The 15400-nt window shown below is 44.1% G+C and overlaps 1 protein-coding gene across 2 annotated transcripts in view; it reads right to left on the reverse strand.

Moving 5' to 3' along the window:
- The window catches only part of GRHL2 (grainyhead like transcription factor 2), a 173971-nt gene that overhangs the window by 44335 nt on the left and 114236 nt on the right, over window positions 1-15400 (reverse strand). For both annotated transcript variants that reach the window (XM_038744851.1, XM_038744850.1), the window contains exon 8: window positions 13486-13580. In XM_038744851.1, the coding sequence (XP_038600779.1) occupies window positions 13486-13580 (95 nt within the window). The remainder of the gene's footprint in view (window positions 1-13485; window positions 13581-15400) is intronic.

Here is a 15400-nt window from a genome sequence, read left to right on the forward strand (position 1 = left end):
TCTAAACCGGTTTCACCATTTTCATCTGAATCCAGGAGTGTCAGCGCGCCCGCCTCTATGTACCAAGACCTGTGCAGAATTTGGGCTTCTAACCACCAGGGTCCCATATTTTAAGCCAAAAGGCAAGGTAACAGTTCGGTTTCTTTAGTAAAATGCAGAAATTTCTAAGATTATCGACAATGTATGAATTAGCTACGGCTTCATAACCTCCTCGATAATCCGCAGGCATTCAAAATGGAACAAGGGCATGCGTTTTTTTTTTTTTTAGTTCAAAACCAAAGAGGAGCAAATATTTACATTTCTCTTTCGAAACTTCCTAAATCCACACCACACCCTAGCAACGAAATAAAAACTCCATTTGCCCTGGCTACCAAGCGGATCCTTTCTTGAAAACCACGAGGGGGCATCAAAACTTCAAGACAACAAGATTTTCCTTCCCATAATTTTTTAGTCCTTAGAACTTCTAATGTCTGATGAAGCTGTGCTGATTTGCTCCCTTTATTCACCCCCACCCCTCATCCTCCCTTCAAGGCCCTGCTGAGAGCTCACCTCCTCCAGGAGGCCTTCCCAGACTGAGCCCCTTCCCTCCTCTCCCCCTCGTCCCCCTCTCCATCCCCCCATCTTACCTCCTTCCCTTCCCCACAGCACCTGTATATATGTATATATGGTTGTACATATTTATTACTCTATTTATTTATTTATTTTACTTGTACATTTCTATCCTATTTATTTTATTTTGTTGGTATGTTTGGTTCTGTTCTCTGTCTCCCCCTTTTAGACTGTGAGCCCACTGTTGGGTAGGGACTGTCTCTATGTGTTGCCAATTTGTACTTCCCAAGCACTTAGTACAGTGCTCTGCACATAGTAAGCGCTCAATAAATACGATTGATTGATTGATTGATTGATCCTCTAGACTGTAAACCCGGCGTGGGCAGGGACTGACTCTAGTACTGTACTGTACTTTCCAAGTGCTTAGTATAGCACACAGTAAGCGCTCAGTACATAACAGAATGAATGAATCCCCACAGAATTTATGAACATGTCTGTCTCCCCCTCTAGACTGTAAGCTTGCTATGGGCAAGCGGATGTGTCTATAAAACATGTCTACAACCTATGTACTGTACCAGGCCTTTAGTACAGTACTCGGCACAAAGTAAGCACTCAATAAATATGATTAATTGAGTGACTAATGGTCAGCACAACAATCTGGCCTACATCTGAACATCTCTTTTTAGGCCCTGCTTTTAGATGATGATATACTCAACGGGCTGTCACTGTTTCAGGGGGCTCCACGAGACCCTCTCGTTTGGGAGGTAAAGTCCGATGTCCATAACTATGGGCTGAAGCAGCATAGTCTGATGGTGTCTTAGTGAATAGAGCCTAGGCCTCGGAGTCAGAAAGACCTGGGTTCTAATCCCAGCTCCCCCACTTGTCTGCAGTGTGACCTTGAGTAAGTCACTTCACTTCTCAGCGCCTCAGTTCCCTCATCTTTAAAATGTGATTGTGGGACCCATGTGGCACACAGACTGGAAAGAGCACGGGCTGTGGAGTCAGAGGTCATGGGTTCAAATCCCGGCTCCGCCACTTGTCAGCTGTGTGACTGTGGGCAAGTCACTTAACTTCTCTGGGCTTCAGTTACCTCATCTGTAAAATGGGGATTAAGACTGTGATCCCCCTGTGGGACAACCTGATCACCCTGTAACCTCCCCAGCGCATAGAACAGTGCTTTGCACATAGAAAGCGCTTAATAAATGTCATCAATAATTAATTAATTAATCACCCTGGTCCTTAGTACGGTGCCTGACACGTAGTAAGTGCTTAACTGATACCCTTAAAAAAAAAGAAACTGGCATTCTCGCTGATGAACAGATCACTGCTATTGAACTTTTCCCAGGCTCTCCACGTATTCAGCCTACCTTACCTATCTGCTCCTTTAATCCACCAATCCCCAACCCACTCTCTTCGTTCCTGCTAAGCAACGTCTAGACTGTAAGCTCATTGTGGGCAGAGAATATGCCCATTTATTGTTATACTGTACTCTCCCAAGTGCTTAGTACAGTGTTCTGTACAGAGTAAGTGCTCAATAAATACGATTGACTGAGTGAATGAGCCTCCTAACTAGACCTCTTTCTCTACTCTCCTACTTCTATTCCCACACTCATGCTGCTCCCCCAGCTTAGAATTACCTCCCTCCCCAAATCCATCAGACCACAGCCCTCCCCATATTCAAAGTCGTCCTGAAAACTCAACACTCCCCTATAAGCCTTTCCTGATTAAGTCCCAGCCCTCCAAGTTATATAAACCTTAAATATCACTTATGCCCTTGCTTTACTCATCCTCCACATATATGTATATACATTTATTCAATTATGTATTTACTTGATTACTCTGCAAGTACACTGTCTTGTCTGCCCCCTTAAGAACATAAGTTCCTTGTGGGCAGAAAAGGTGTGATATGTTTGGTATTTTTTAGTACAGTGCACTATACCAAGTGGGAGGATTTTTAAGTATTTTTTTATTCTTTTTTAAAAATGGTATTTGCTAAACATCAACTACGAATCAGGCACTGTATGAACCAATCAATCAATAAATAAATTGCATTTATTGAGCGCTTACTATGTGCAGAGCACTGTACTAAGCGCTTGGGAAGTACAAGTTGGCAACATATAGAGATGGTCCCTACCCAACAGTGGGCTCACAGTCTAGAAGGGGGAGACAGAGAACAAAACAAAACATATTAACAAAATAAAATAGAATAGATATGTACAAGTAAAATAAATAAATATATAGAGTAATAAATACGTACAAACATATATACATATATACAGGTGCTGTGGGGAAGGGAAGGAGGTAAGGCGGGGGGGGTGGAGAGGGGGAGGGGGGAAGAGGGGTCTCAGTCTGGGAAGGCCTCCTGGAGGAGGTGAGATCTCAGTAGGGCCTTGAAGGGAGGAAGAGATCTAGCTTGGCGGATGGGCAGAGGGAGGGCATTCCAGGCCCGGGGGAGGACGTGGGCCGGGGGTCGACGGCGGGACAGGCGAGAACGAGGCACAGTGAGGAGATTAGTGGCAGAGGAGCGGAGGGTGCGGGATGGGCTGTAGAAGGAAAGAGGGGAGGTGAGGTAGGAGGGGGCGAGGTGATGGACAGCCTTGAAGCCCAGGGTGAGGAGTTTCTGCCTGATGCGCAGGTTGATTGGTAGACATTGGAGATTTTTGAGGAGGGGAGTAACATGCCCAGAGCGCTTCTGGACAAAGACAATCCGGGCAGCAGCATGAAGTATGGACTGAAGTGGAGAGAGACACGAGGATGGGAGATCGGAGAGGAGGCTGATACAGTAGTCCAGACGGGATAGGATGAGAGCTTGAACGAGCAGGGTAGCGGTTTGGATGGAGAGGAAAGGGCGGATCTTGGCAATGTTGCGGAGCTGAGACCGGCAGGTTTTGGTGATGGCTTGGATGTCAGGGGTGAACGAGAGAGCGGAGTCAAGGATGACACCAAGATTGCGGGCCTGTGAGACGGGAAGGACGGTAGTGCCATCAACAGTGATGGGAAAGTCAGGGAGAGGGCAGGGTTTGGGAGGGAAGACAAGGAGTTCAGTCTTGAACATGTTGAGTTTTAGATGGCGGGCAGACATCCAGATGGAAATGTCCTGAAGGCAGGAGGAGAGGCGAGCCTGGAGGGAGGGGGAGAGAGCAGGGGCAGTGATGTAGATTTGGGTGTCATCAGCATAGAGATGATAGTTGAAGCTGTGGGAGCGAATGAGGTTACCAAGGGAGTGAGTGTAGATCAAGAACAGAAGGGGACCAAGAACTGAACCTTGAGGAACCCCTACAGTAAGGGGATGGGAGGGGGAGGAGGAGCCTGCAAAAGAGACTGAGAATGAATGACCGGAGAGATAAGAGGAGAACCAGGAGAGGACTGAGTCCGTGAAGCCAAGGTTGGATAGCGTTTTGAGGAGAAGGGGGTGGTCCACAGTGTCGAAGGCAGCTGAGAGGTCGAGGAGGATTAGGATAGAGTATGAGCCGTTGGATTTGGCAAGCAGGAGGTCATTGGTGACCTTTGAGAGGTCTGGGGTAAATATGCAAGCTAATCAGGTGGGACATACTCCATATCCCACTTGGGGCTCACAGTCTTAACCCCTATTATACAAATAAGGGAACTGAGGAGCAGAGAAGTTAAGTGACTTGCCCAGGGTCACACAGCAGACAAATGGCAGAGCCGGGATTAGATCCCAAATCCTTCTGACTCCTAGGGCCATTCTCTATCCACTAGTCCACACTGCTTCTCAATAAATACTGTCACTCCCACTAATAATAATAATGTTGGTATTTGTTAAGTGCTTACTATGTGCCAAGCAGTGTTCTAAGCGCTGGGGGGGATACAAGGTAATCAAGGTTGTCCCACGTGGGGTTCACAGTCTTCATCACCATTTTACAGATGAAAGAACTGAAGTACAGAGAAGATAAGTGACTTGCAATTGTGGTGTTTGCTAAGCACTCACTATGAGCCAGGAACTGTACTAAGAGCTCGGGTGAATATAAGCAAATTGGGTTGGACACAGTCCTTGTCCCACATGGGGCTCACAGTCTCAATTCCCATTTTACAGATGAGGTAACTGAGGCACAAAGAAGTGAAGTGACTTACCCAACTTCACAGCAGACATGTGGCGGAGCCAGGATTAGAATCCAAGACCTTCTGACTCTCAGGCCCGTGCTCTAGTCACTATACCAAGCGGCTTCTATGCGTGTTAGCCCAAGTGGCTAACACTACCACCATATGGCCCCTTTAATCCACCTTTAAAATATTCCATTAAAAGAGAATAGACTCATCTGAGGAAAACACCATTTAAATTATATTTGTAGTATTTTGGTCAAGAAATATATCATATGGTGGACATATCCAATTTCCGGAGCAAAGGTTCCCATTTACATTCTTTTAAGCACCAATTAAATTATTCTTATTCCTTCAAGAATACCTGAATAGAAGAATTTCTCCCTGTCAAAATGCCTGGGCTTTCAGTGCACAATCCATATCAAATGGAAATTACAATAAAAAAGATAATATGTGAAGTGAGGCCAGTTTGGGATTTAAAGAACTGCTGGCATTCTAATAGCCTAACTATTGGTTAAATTATTCTTTGACGCACATTCAAGTTGCTCATTTTAGAGGAAGATTATTCAATAGAAGTGTGTTTTACAAGGAAGCACCATTCAATCACTTTCCCTGAAAGCCCTAATTTTCCCAGAGATCAAATTGACTTTAATGGTGAAGCAGAAAAATGATAGCCTTTCAACTGACTAAGCGCCTCTGCTCCAGGTGATAAATCACCTACAATTACACTATTGAAGATCCAGTCTTAAGGTTCTCTGAATGGGAATACAGCATCTGCCTGCAGCCGAACCGATGACTCGGGAAATTGGTTTATCCAGTGTGCTTACCAACAAGGGCCAGTGGTTTCAGATGAACACCACTTCCTCTTTGCAAACAAGTACTTTTCTGCAGGTCAACCCAACCAGGGAAATAGAAATCATCTTTCCCATTAATAACGCCCCAAAGTGTACTGAGGATGATCCCACAACCAGCCATATTTACTGCTCCGAAACAACTCCATGAATGAAAAATTATTCAATTAGATGAAAATAATAAGGAAAAGTTTGTTTACTTAATTTCCAAGATGATAAGAGACCACTTAGGCCCTGAGGAAGCAGAGAAGGCATTCCTTCTGACTTCTCTTGCCAAATTCAATGGCCATCCTAATCCTCCTCGAACTCTACACTGTGGGCCACCCTTCTCCTGGAAACATTATCTAACCTTGGCTTCAGTGATTCTGTTCTCTTCCTATCTCTCTGGCCACTCCTTCTCTGTCTTCACAGGCTCCTCTCCCTCCGACAGTCTAACTGTGCTAGTCCCTCCTGGCTCAATTCTGGGTCCCCTTCAATTCTCCACCTATACCCACTCCCTCGGAGAACTCATTCACTCTCATGGCTTCAACTACCGTCTCTGCAGATGTTTGCTGTGTGACTTTGTGCAAGACACTTCACTTCTCTGTGCCTCAGTTACCTCATCTGTAAAATGGGGATTGAGCCTGTGAACTCCACACGGGACAGGGACTGATTGGATTGCTTAGATCTATCCAGCGCTTGGTACAGTGCCTGTCGCACACCACTTAACAAATACCGTTATATTTATTATTATTATTCCCAAATCTACCTCTCCAGATCTGACCCCTCTCCTTCCCTACAATCGCATATTTCTTCCTGCCTTCAAGATATCCCTTCTTGGATGTCCCACCAACACCTCATCTTCCCATAGAACACAGGTCTGCGAGTCAGAAGATCATGGGTTCTAATCCCAGCTCCACCACATGTCTGCTGTGTGACCTTGGGCAAGTCACTTCACTTCTCTGGACCTCAGTTACCTCATCTGTAAAATAGGGATTAAGAGTGTGAGCCCTATGTGTGACAAAGACTGTATCCAACCTAACCTGTAACTACCACAGCGCTTAGAACAGTGCCTGGCACATAGTAAGTGTTTAACAAGTACCACAATTACTATTATGATTATCCAAACCTTGTCCTTCCTGACTTTCTCATCATTGTGGGCAACATCACTATCGTCCCTGCTTCACAAGCCTGGAACTTTGGCATTATCCTTGTCTCATCTTCAATCCCCATATTCAATCTGTCACCAAATCCCGTAAAACATCTTTAGAATCTACCCTTTTCCCTCCATCCAAACTGCTACCTCACTGATCCAAGCATTTATCCTCTCCCAACTAGACTACTTGACTGCAACAGACTCCTTGCTGACCTCCCTGCCTCCTGTCTCTCCTCACTCTGGGCCATACTTCACTCTGCTGCCCCAATAATTTAAAAAAAAAAATCCTCAGTCCACATCTCTCCTCTATGCAAAAAAAGCCTCCAATGGTTGCCCATCTAGTTCTGTCACAAAAAGAAACTACTTAACATCAGCTTTAAGGCATTCAATCAGCTCTCCCCTTCTTACCTTACCTGGCTGATTTCCTATCACCCAACTCACACACTTGGCTCCTCTAACACCAACACACTCAATTTACCTCAATCTCATCTTTCTTGCCACCGATCCCTTGCCCACGACCTCCCTTTGGCCTGAAGTTCCCTCTTCCTTCAAATCTGAGAGACCACCACTCTCCCCACCTTCAAAACCATCGTAAAATCACATCTCTTTCCCCAAGTCCTCACTTCCCCCATTTGCTCTCCCCTCAGTGTTTCTTATGCAGTTGGCTATGTTTGTTTATTTTTTTCTTTTTAACGGTATTTGTTAAGCACTAACTACGTGTCAGGCTCTGTTCTAGGAGCTGAGGTGGATACAAGCTGTCCCACATGGGGCTCACGGTCTTAATCCCCATTTTGCAGATGAGGTAACTGAGGCTCAGATAAATTAAATAACTTGCTCAAGGTCACACAGCAGCAGGATTAGAACCCAGCCCTGTGCTCTATCCACTGGGCCATGCTGTTTCTCTGCTTTAAGTCCCTTGAATTTCACCTCACCCCCAGAGCACTTATGTATATGTCCACTTCTAATTTTAACTTCTTGTCTCCTCCTGCAGTCTGTAAACTCCAGATGGACACAGCTCATGGCTACCTATCTACTGTGCTGTACTCTCCCATGCTCAGTGCAGTGATTTGCATAGAAAGTGCCAAATAAATACCATTGATGGATTCTAGACAGACCTCTCCAAATCCAACAACTTCCAGTCCGGACATGTAACGAAGGTAACAATAATAATAACAATTCTGACTGTGAGAAATGTCACTATCTTGTGCTAAAGGGAATACCTTCTTCCCCCGCACCGTCCTACTTCCTAAGTGCAAAGGCAGTCTACAAAGCAGTGGGATTTTCTGGCTGGACAAAGAGGTTCGGATCTAGTAACGGCATATTCTACCTTTGCTGAAGACAAAAAACATTAGAGGAATGAGGGAATTCAGCAGTATGCATTTGGATTGGGTTTGCTTTATAAAAACTTCCATCAATGAAATATCCCCTTATACTGTTCTTATAGAAGTTGTCTGCCCAGGAGATAGAGGAAAATGAAGGAAGTCTTTGCCTAGAAAGGGATTCCATGATGTCCACAACATCTCCATCCTGGAAATGTGGCATAGGATCAAATGTGGCAAAAAATATATGGAACTCCTGTGAAAGAACACAAAGATGGTACTTGTTCTTGAAGTTGGCAAAATGCTCGTTACGAGCATCTTAGTACTCTGGTAGTGGCTTCTCTTTGATGCAGTTTGTCTGGGTCATATGAGAAAGGTCTTTGTAATGCTGAGGTTAGTTCTAATCTTGAAATTATTGTAAGGGGAGAAAATGACATTGGACAGAAACAATGGGTCTGGTTTTAAAAATATCCTTAGAAATCTGAAACAAAGGAGAGTCTGTAATTAGGGTTTGACATTCTCCTGTTCCCTGGGATGATGTAATGGCCGGGAAAAAAGGCAGCTTTCAGTGAGAGGAATCTGAGCTCACAGCTCTTAAATAGCAAAGTAGGATCTTGGGGTGAGAATTCCCGGTCTTGGGGATGGATAAATGGCCAGCTCCTTCTTACAAAGCATCCACCAGTTACCGATTTAAGGAAAGAGTTGCAGGAGCACCAGGGAAGGGTTCAACCAATGCCACCGAGATATTGTGCTTGCACCCATTTTAAAAATTCTAGTGTGAATCTCTAAGAATTTCCACAGAATAATTAACTGGCTAACTTCTCAAAGCCTAGAGGTTCCTTTCCACCCTACACCCAATATGTGATGTCCTCGTATGGAATCACTGGTCAGCAATCAATAATCATTAAATCAATCAATCCATCATATTCACTGAGCGCTTACTGTGTGCAGAGCACAGTACTAAGCACTTGGGAGGGTACAATATAACAGAGTTGACAGACACACTCCCTGCCCACAACAAGCTTACAATCTAGAGGGGGAGATGATATAAGTACACATAAATAAATAAATTATGGGCATGTACACGAGTACTGTGGGGCTGAGAGAGGCGTAACTAAAGGGAGCAAATCAGGGTGACAGAAGGGATTGGGAGAAGAGGAAATCAGGGCTTAGTCAGGGGAGGTCTCTTGGAGGAGATCTGCCTTTGATAAGGCTTTGAAGATGAGGAGACCAATGACACTGAGCCCCTTCCTTCCTCTCCCCCTCATCCCCCTCTCCATCCCCCCCATCTTACCTCCTTCCCTTCCCCACAGCACCTGTATATATGTATATATGTTTGTACATATTTATTACTCTTTTTATCTATTTATTTATTTTACTTGTACATATCTATTTATTTTATTTTGTTAGTATGTTTGGTTTTGTTCTCTGTCTCCCCCTTTTAGACTGTGAGCCCACTGTTGGGTAGGGACTGTCTCTATATGTTGCCAATTTGTACTTCCCAAGCGCTTAGTACAGTGCTCTGCACATAGTAAGTGCTCAATATGATTGATGATGATGATGACACTAAATCATATGGATGTTCCAACTCCTTGACTGTCTCTTACCTCCAACTTAGGCTGCAGGTTTGGTATCCTCCCTGAACCCTGATTTCAGCTTTGGAGTCCTTTCCTGGTAGTCTCTATGCTTAGTACAGTGATCTGCACAGAGTAAGTGCTAAATACCATAGATTGATTGAGTTTTCCAGACAGTTCTCCACCTCTACCCCATCTACCTAAGCGTCTGACCCCATTCCCTTTCATCTTCTAAAGTCACTCGCTCCCAACTCCTCCCCCAAGTGCAGACTCTGTGACTGTAACCAAGCATGACTGAGCTGGTGTGGGGTCCCCGGGCTGGGAATCTTGGGGGTGTACCGATGTAGGATAGGAGCAGCCCCTCCCTGGAGTCCCTTGCTGGCCAGAAGAACGAAGGCTCAGCTATCTGCATGATGAAAATGATGGATTAGGAGGAGAGAAATGGATGTACAGACTGTACGGTTTGGTGGCCCCTTACTAGGAAGCCCAGAAAAACCTCCGCTTAGTTGGGGAAATGGTTTGTTTGTATTAGTGCAGTCACCTGCAAGAAGATGCTAAACTTCTTGAAGGCTCAGATCTGATATTCTAATCCTTTTAGAACTACTGTTGTCATCTTCATGTGGTAAATAAATGAACGTTCTGAGAATCCTGGATAAATGCCACCGACGGAATGTAATTAAAAGAGAAGACTGTTGAAAGTGACTTTAAATCATTCAGGACCAAAGGCTGTCTTTCTATTCCCTACCTCAAACTCTTACGGAAAGATTTCACAGGCTCACTTGGTAACTTGTCTCAGGGCTTTACAACACTGGCAGCCAACAGAAGAGATAAAAATCAATCAATGGTATTTATTGAGCACTTACTGTATGCAGAACACTGTACTAAGCGCTTGGGATCGTATAATACAAGAGAGATGATAGATCCATTCCCTGACCACAGTGAGTTTACAATCTAGAGGCTGATAGTCTAAGAAACAATTGTTTTCCAAGCACTTTATACTATAATAAAGCATACACGAGAGAAGCAGCGTGGCCTAGTGGAAAAAGCACAGGCTTGGAAATCAGAGGACCTGGATTCTAATCCCGGCCCCGCCACTTGTCTGCTGTTTGATCTTGGGCAAGACCCTTCACTTCTCTGTGCCTCAGTTCCCTCATCTGTAAAATGGGGATTAAAGCTGTGAGCTCAATGTGGGACAGGGACTGTGTCCAAGCTAATTAGCTTGTATCTATCCCAGCACAGTGCTTGGCACATAGTAAGCAATTAACAAATAACATTAAAAATAATAATTATAATACTATTTTACAGTTGCAACTTAGATTGGGCAACGGTTCTGGCTAGATTACTATGGCCCTGGAAGGTCGGAAATTAGGTTCAGCTCTTTTTATCTAGCAGGCTGAACTACTCTTTGCACTTGGATCTAAGAAATTTGGACATTTAATAGTCACCCCATCCCCAGCACTTTATGTGCATATATTTAAATTATACATTATAAATTATTTATTCCTATTAATGTCTACCCGCCCCCCCCAAGACTGCAAGCTCGCTATGGGCAAGGGATGTGTCTCCTAATTTGGTTGTAGTGCACACTTCCAAGCACTCAGCACAGTGCTCTGCACTTAGCAGGTATTCATAAGTACCACTGATTGGCCGATTCATTGACTGAAGCTGTGAGTTACAGCCCTGGCCAAGATCCGGCCAGACGAGGCTGCCACAAGCCCTGAGGTCCCCAACCAGTTTACACTCTAAAGAGCTAACAAAGCCTCACTGCTTGGCTTGCCCACTGCTAAATGCACAAATTGTCTAATATTGATGGCATTTGTTAAGCGCTTACTATGTGCCAAGCATCAGGTTGTCCCACGTGGGGCTCACAGTCTTAATCCCCATTTTACAGATGAGGGAACTGAGGCACAGAGAAGTTAAGTGACTTGCCCAAAGTCACACAGCTGACAAGCAGAGGAGCAGGGATTAGAACCCACTACCTCTGATTCCCAAGCACGGGCTCTTGCCACTGAGCCACGCTGCTTAATAATAATGATAATAGAGTTGGCGCTTAATAATTATGGTGCTTGTTAAGTGCTTACTGTGCCAAGCACTGTTCTAAATGCTAGGGTAGATAAAAGTTAATCGGGTTGGACACAGTCCCTGTCCCACATGGGGCTCTCATGCTTAATCCCCATTTTACAGATAAGATAACTGAGGCACAGAGAATTTACTTCTCATATTTTTAAACACATTATGTGCCAAACACTGAACTAAGCACTGGGATAGATGTAAAATAATCAGATTGGACATAGTCCCTTTCCCACTGGGGCTCACAATCTAAGCTGGAGGGACAACTTGGATTTTACAGATGAGGAAACTGAAGCATACAGAAGTGAAGTAACTTGCCTAAAGTGATCCAGCAGGTAAATGGCGGAGCTAGGATTAGAATCTTGATCCTTTGACTCCCAAGCTCTTTCCACAAGGATATGCTGCTTTTTTCAAATTTTTTATTTTGGTACTTGTTAAGGCCTTACTATGTGTCCAGCACTCTTCTAAGGGCAGCGGTAAAGACAAGTTAATCAGATTGGACACAGTTCCTGTCCCACAAGGGGCTCACGGTCTAAGTAGGAGAGAGAACAGTTTTTTAATCCCCATTGTACAGATGAGGAAACTGAGGCACAGAGAAGTTACTTCTCATATTTGTTAAACACTTATTATGTGCCAAACACTGAACTAAGCACTGGGATAGATGTAAAATAATCAGATTGGACATAGTCCCTTTCCCACTGGGGCTCACAATCTAAGCTGGAGGGACAACTTGGATTTTACAGATGAGGAAACTGAAGCATACAGAAGTGAAGTAACTTGCCTAAAGTGATCCAGCAGGTAAATGGCGGAGCTAGGATTAGAATCTTGATCCTTTGACTCCCAAGCTCTTTCCACAAGGATATGCTGCTTTTTTCAAATTTTTTATTTTGGTACTTGTTAAGGCCTTACTATGTGTCCAGCACTCTTCTAAGGGCAGCGGTAAAGACAAGTTAATCAGATTGGACACAGTTCCTGTCCCACAAGGGGCTCACGGTCTAAGTAGGAGAGAGAACAGTTTTTTAATCCCCATTGTACAGATGAGGAAACTGAGGCACAGAGAAGTTACTTCTCATATTTGTTAAACACTTATTATGTGCCAAACACTGAACTAAGCACTGGGATAGACATAAAATAATCAGATTGGACATAGTCCCTTTCCCACTGGGGCTCACAATCTAAACTGGAGGGACAGCTTAGATTTTACAGATGAGGAAACTGAAGCACACAGAAGTGAAGTAACTTGTCTAAGGTGATCCAGCAGATAAATGGCGGAGCTAGGATTAGAACCTTGATCCTTTGACTCCCAAGCTCTTTCCACCAGGATATGCTGCTTTTTTCAAATTTTTTATTTTGGTACTTGTTAAGCCCTTACTATGTGTCCAGCACTCTTCTAAGGGCAGTGGTAAAGACAAGTTAATCAGAATGGACACAGTTCCTGTCCTACAAGGGGCTCATGGTCTAAGTAGGAGGGAGGACAGTTTTTTAATCCCCATTTTACAGATGAGGAAACTGAGGTACAGAAAAGTTCGATGCCTTTCCCAAGGTCACACTGCTGGCAACTGGCCAAGCTGGGATTATAACCCAGGTCCTCTCGCTCCCTCGCAGACCTGTGCTCTTTCCACCAGGCCACACTACTCTTCTGTTTTGGTTTCCTTTCGACTTGAGTGGAAACAAAACAGATCATTACCGTGCGCATTTTACCTTACTATTTGAGTTAAATAGGTGGACATATTTGGATAGTTGAGCGGTCACTGGCACCTGGAGGCCTCTGAAACAAGAACCAGCCCCTGAAGAGTTGAAATGTCCCTGAAGAGATCACAGACACAAAGAACCGGAAAGATCCTGCTTCCCGGGAGAAAAAACGCAATTTGAAAAATGACTCCTCAGACCCAGTGGTTAAAAACTAAAACATTCACTCCTCTGCTTACCTTTGCCTCTTCATTGACATCCCAAGTGAAAGACACAGCATTATAGGCGATTTCTTCAATATTTCCAATTGTATTAAAGCTTTCTTTGTAATCAGCTGTAAAACACGAGAAGATCAAAGTTTTAAGAAAGTGCTTTATAACACTTATTTTCATAACATTTTCCAGAGGCTCGGGCTAACTTTTCCTTTTCTTCTATTTAAATTTATGATGATCATAAAGGATTTCACACGCACACTATTTCATTGAGCAGCGTGGCTCAGTGGAAAGAGCACGGGCTTTGGAGTCAGAGGTCATGGGTTCGAATCCCAGCTCTGCCACATGTCTGCTGTGTGACCTTGGGCAAGTCACTTAACTTCTCTGAGCCTCAGTTACCTCATCTGTAAAATGGAGATTAAGAGTGTGAGCCCCATGTGGGACAACCTGATCACTTTGTATCCCCCCAAGCGCTTAGAACAGTGCTTTGCACATAGTAAGCACTTAATAAATGCCAACATTATTATTATTATTACTAATATTTGTTTTAGAAAACATGTTAACTTGGTCCATTATTACGGCAACAAATTCCAGAGAAGTCCTCATCTCAACTGAATTTTATTAGTTTAATTTTTAATGTAGATGCAATTCTTCCCACTATTGACCTCCCTCTCTCGCTCCACTGTTAAGGTGATAGAAAGGACAGTCAGTTTTCCTGTAATACATATTTTCATTATATGATTTGGAAATAGCACACTGGCATCAGTCTATTTGGGGATAACACAATCCAAAAGCTGGTCCAACGATATTTGGGGTAGGAAGAAGGGGTGCTTCCTCTAGACTGTAAGCTTCTTGTAGGCAGGGAATGTGTCTACCAACTTTTCTGTTGTACTCACCGAAGTGCTTAGTAGAGAGACACACACCCTGCCCACTATGACCTTACAGCTACAGATATCACCAACAGAGAAGCAGCATGGCTTAGTGGAAAGAGCACGGGCTTGGAATTCAGAGGAAGTGAGTTCTAACCCCGACTCCGCCCTTGTCTGCTGTGTGACCTTGGGCAAATCACTTAACTTCTCCGTGCCTCAGTCACCTCATCTGGAAAACGGGGATTAAAACTGTGAGCCCCACGTGGGACAACCTGTGAGCCCACTGTTGGGTAGGGACTGTCTCTATATGTTGCCAACTTGTACTTCCAAGCGCTTAGTACAGTGCTCCGCACATAGTAAGCGCTCAATAAATATGATTGATGATGATGATGATTACCCTGTATCTACCCCAGTGCTTAGAATAGTGCTTGGCACATAGTAAGCACTTAATGCCATAATAATAAAATAATAATAGTAATAAATATTTATCCTGAACTAAAGCAGCTCTCAGTTGTTTCATGGATCACCATTCCCTCACCATCTGCAACCTTCAAGACTGTGAGCCCACTGTTGGGTAGGGACTGTCTCTATATGTTGCCAACTTGTACTTCCCAAGTGCTTAGTACAGTGCTCTGCACACAGTAAGCGCTCAATAAATATGACTGATTGATTGATTCCGACCATGCCTCATTTCCAGATCATTTTCAGAAGAAAATTATCATCGTCAAGTAACGGTCTCTTTTGGCTGGTAGTATACTTAATGCTAGCCAGCTCTTCTTCCCCTTTCCCCTCCCCATTAAATCTAACCTTATCTCATTTACTAACCTCTTGGTTTTTGAGCTTTGCAAAGGAAAAACCAAAGATCAGAGAGAGCCAGGCTGGGAGTCAGAAGAGAATGTTCCCCATTAGGAAGGGAGGATCCGAGGCTGAGCAGGAAGAGCACTGTACTAAGCACTTAGTACAGTGCTCTGCACACAGTAAGCACTCAATAAATATGACAATGAATGAAAGAGGCAGTGAGGTAGGTTTTTTACTCCTTCCTGAAGAACATCCACCATGAATGCTGAGGGTCC

The sequence above is a fragment of the Tachyglossus aculeatus genome, chromosome 4, assembly GCF_015852505.1.
Source record: "Tachyglossus aculeatus isolate mTacAcu1 chromosome 4, mTacAcu1.pri, whole genome shotgun sequence".
NCBI classification, from domain to species: Eukaryota; Metazoa; Chordata; class Mammalia; order Monotremata; family Tachyglossidae; genus Tachyglossus; species Tachyglossus aculeatus.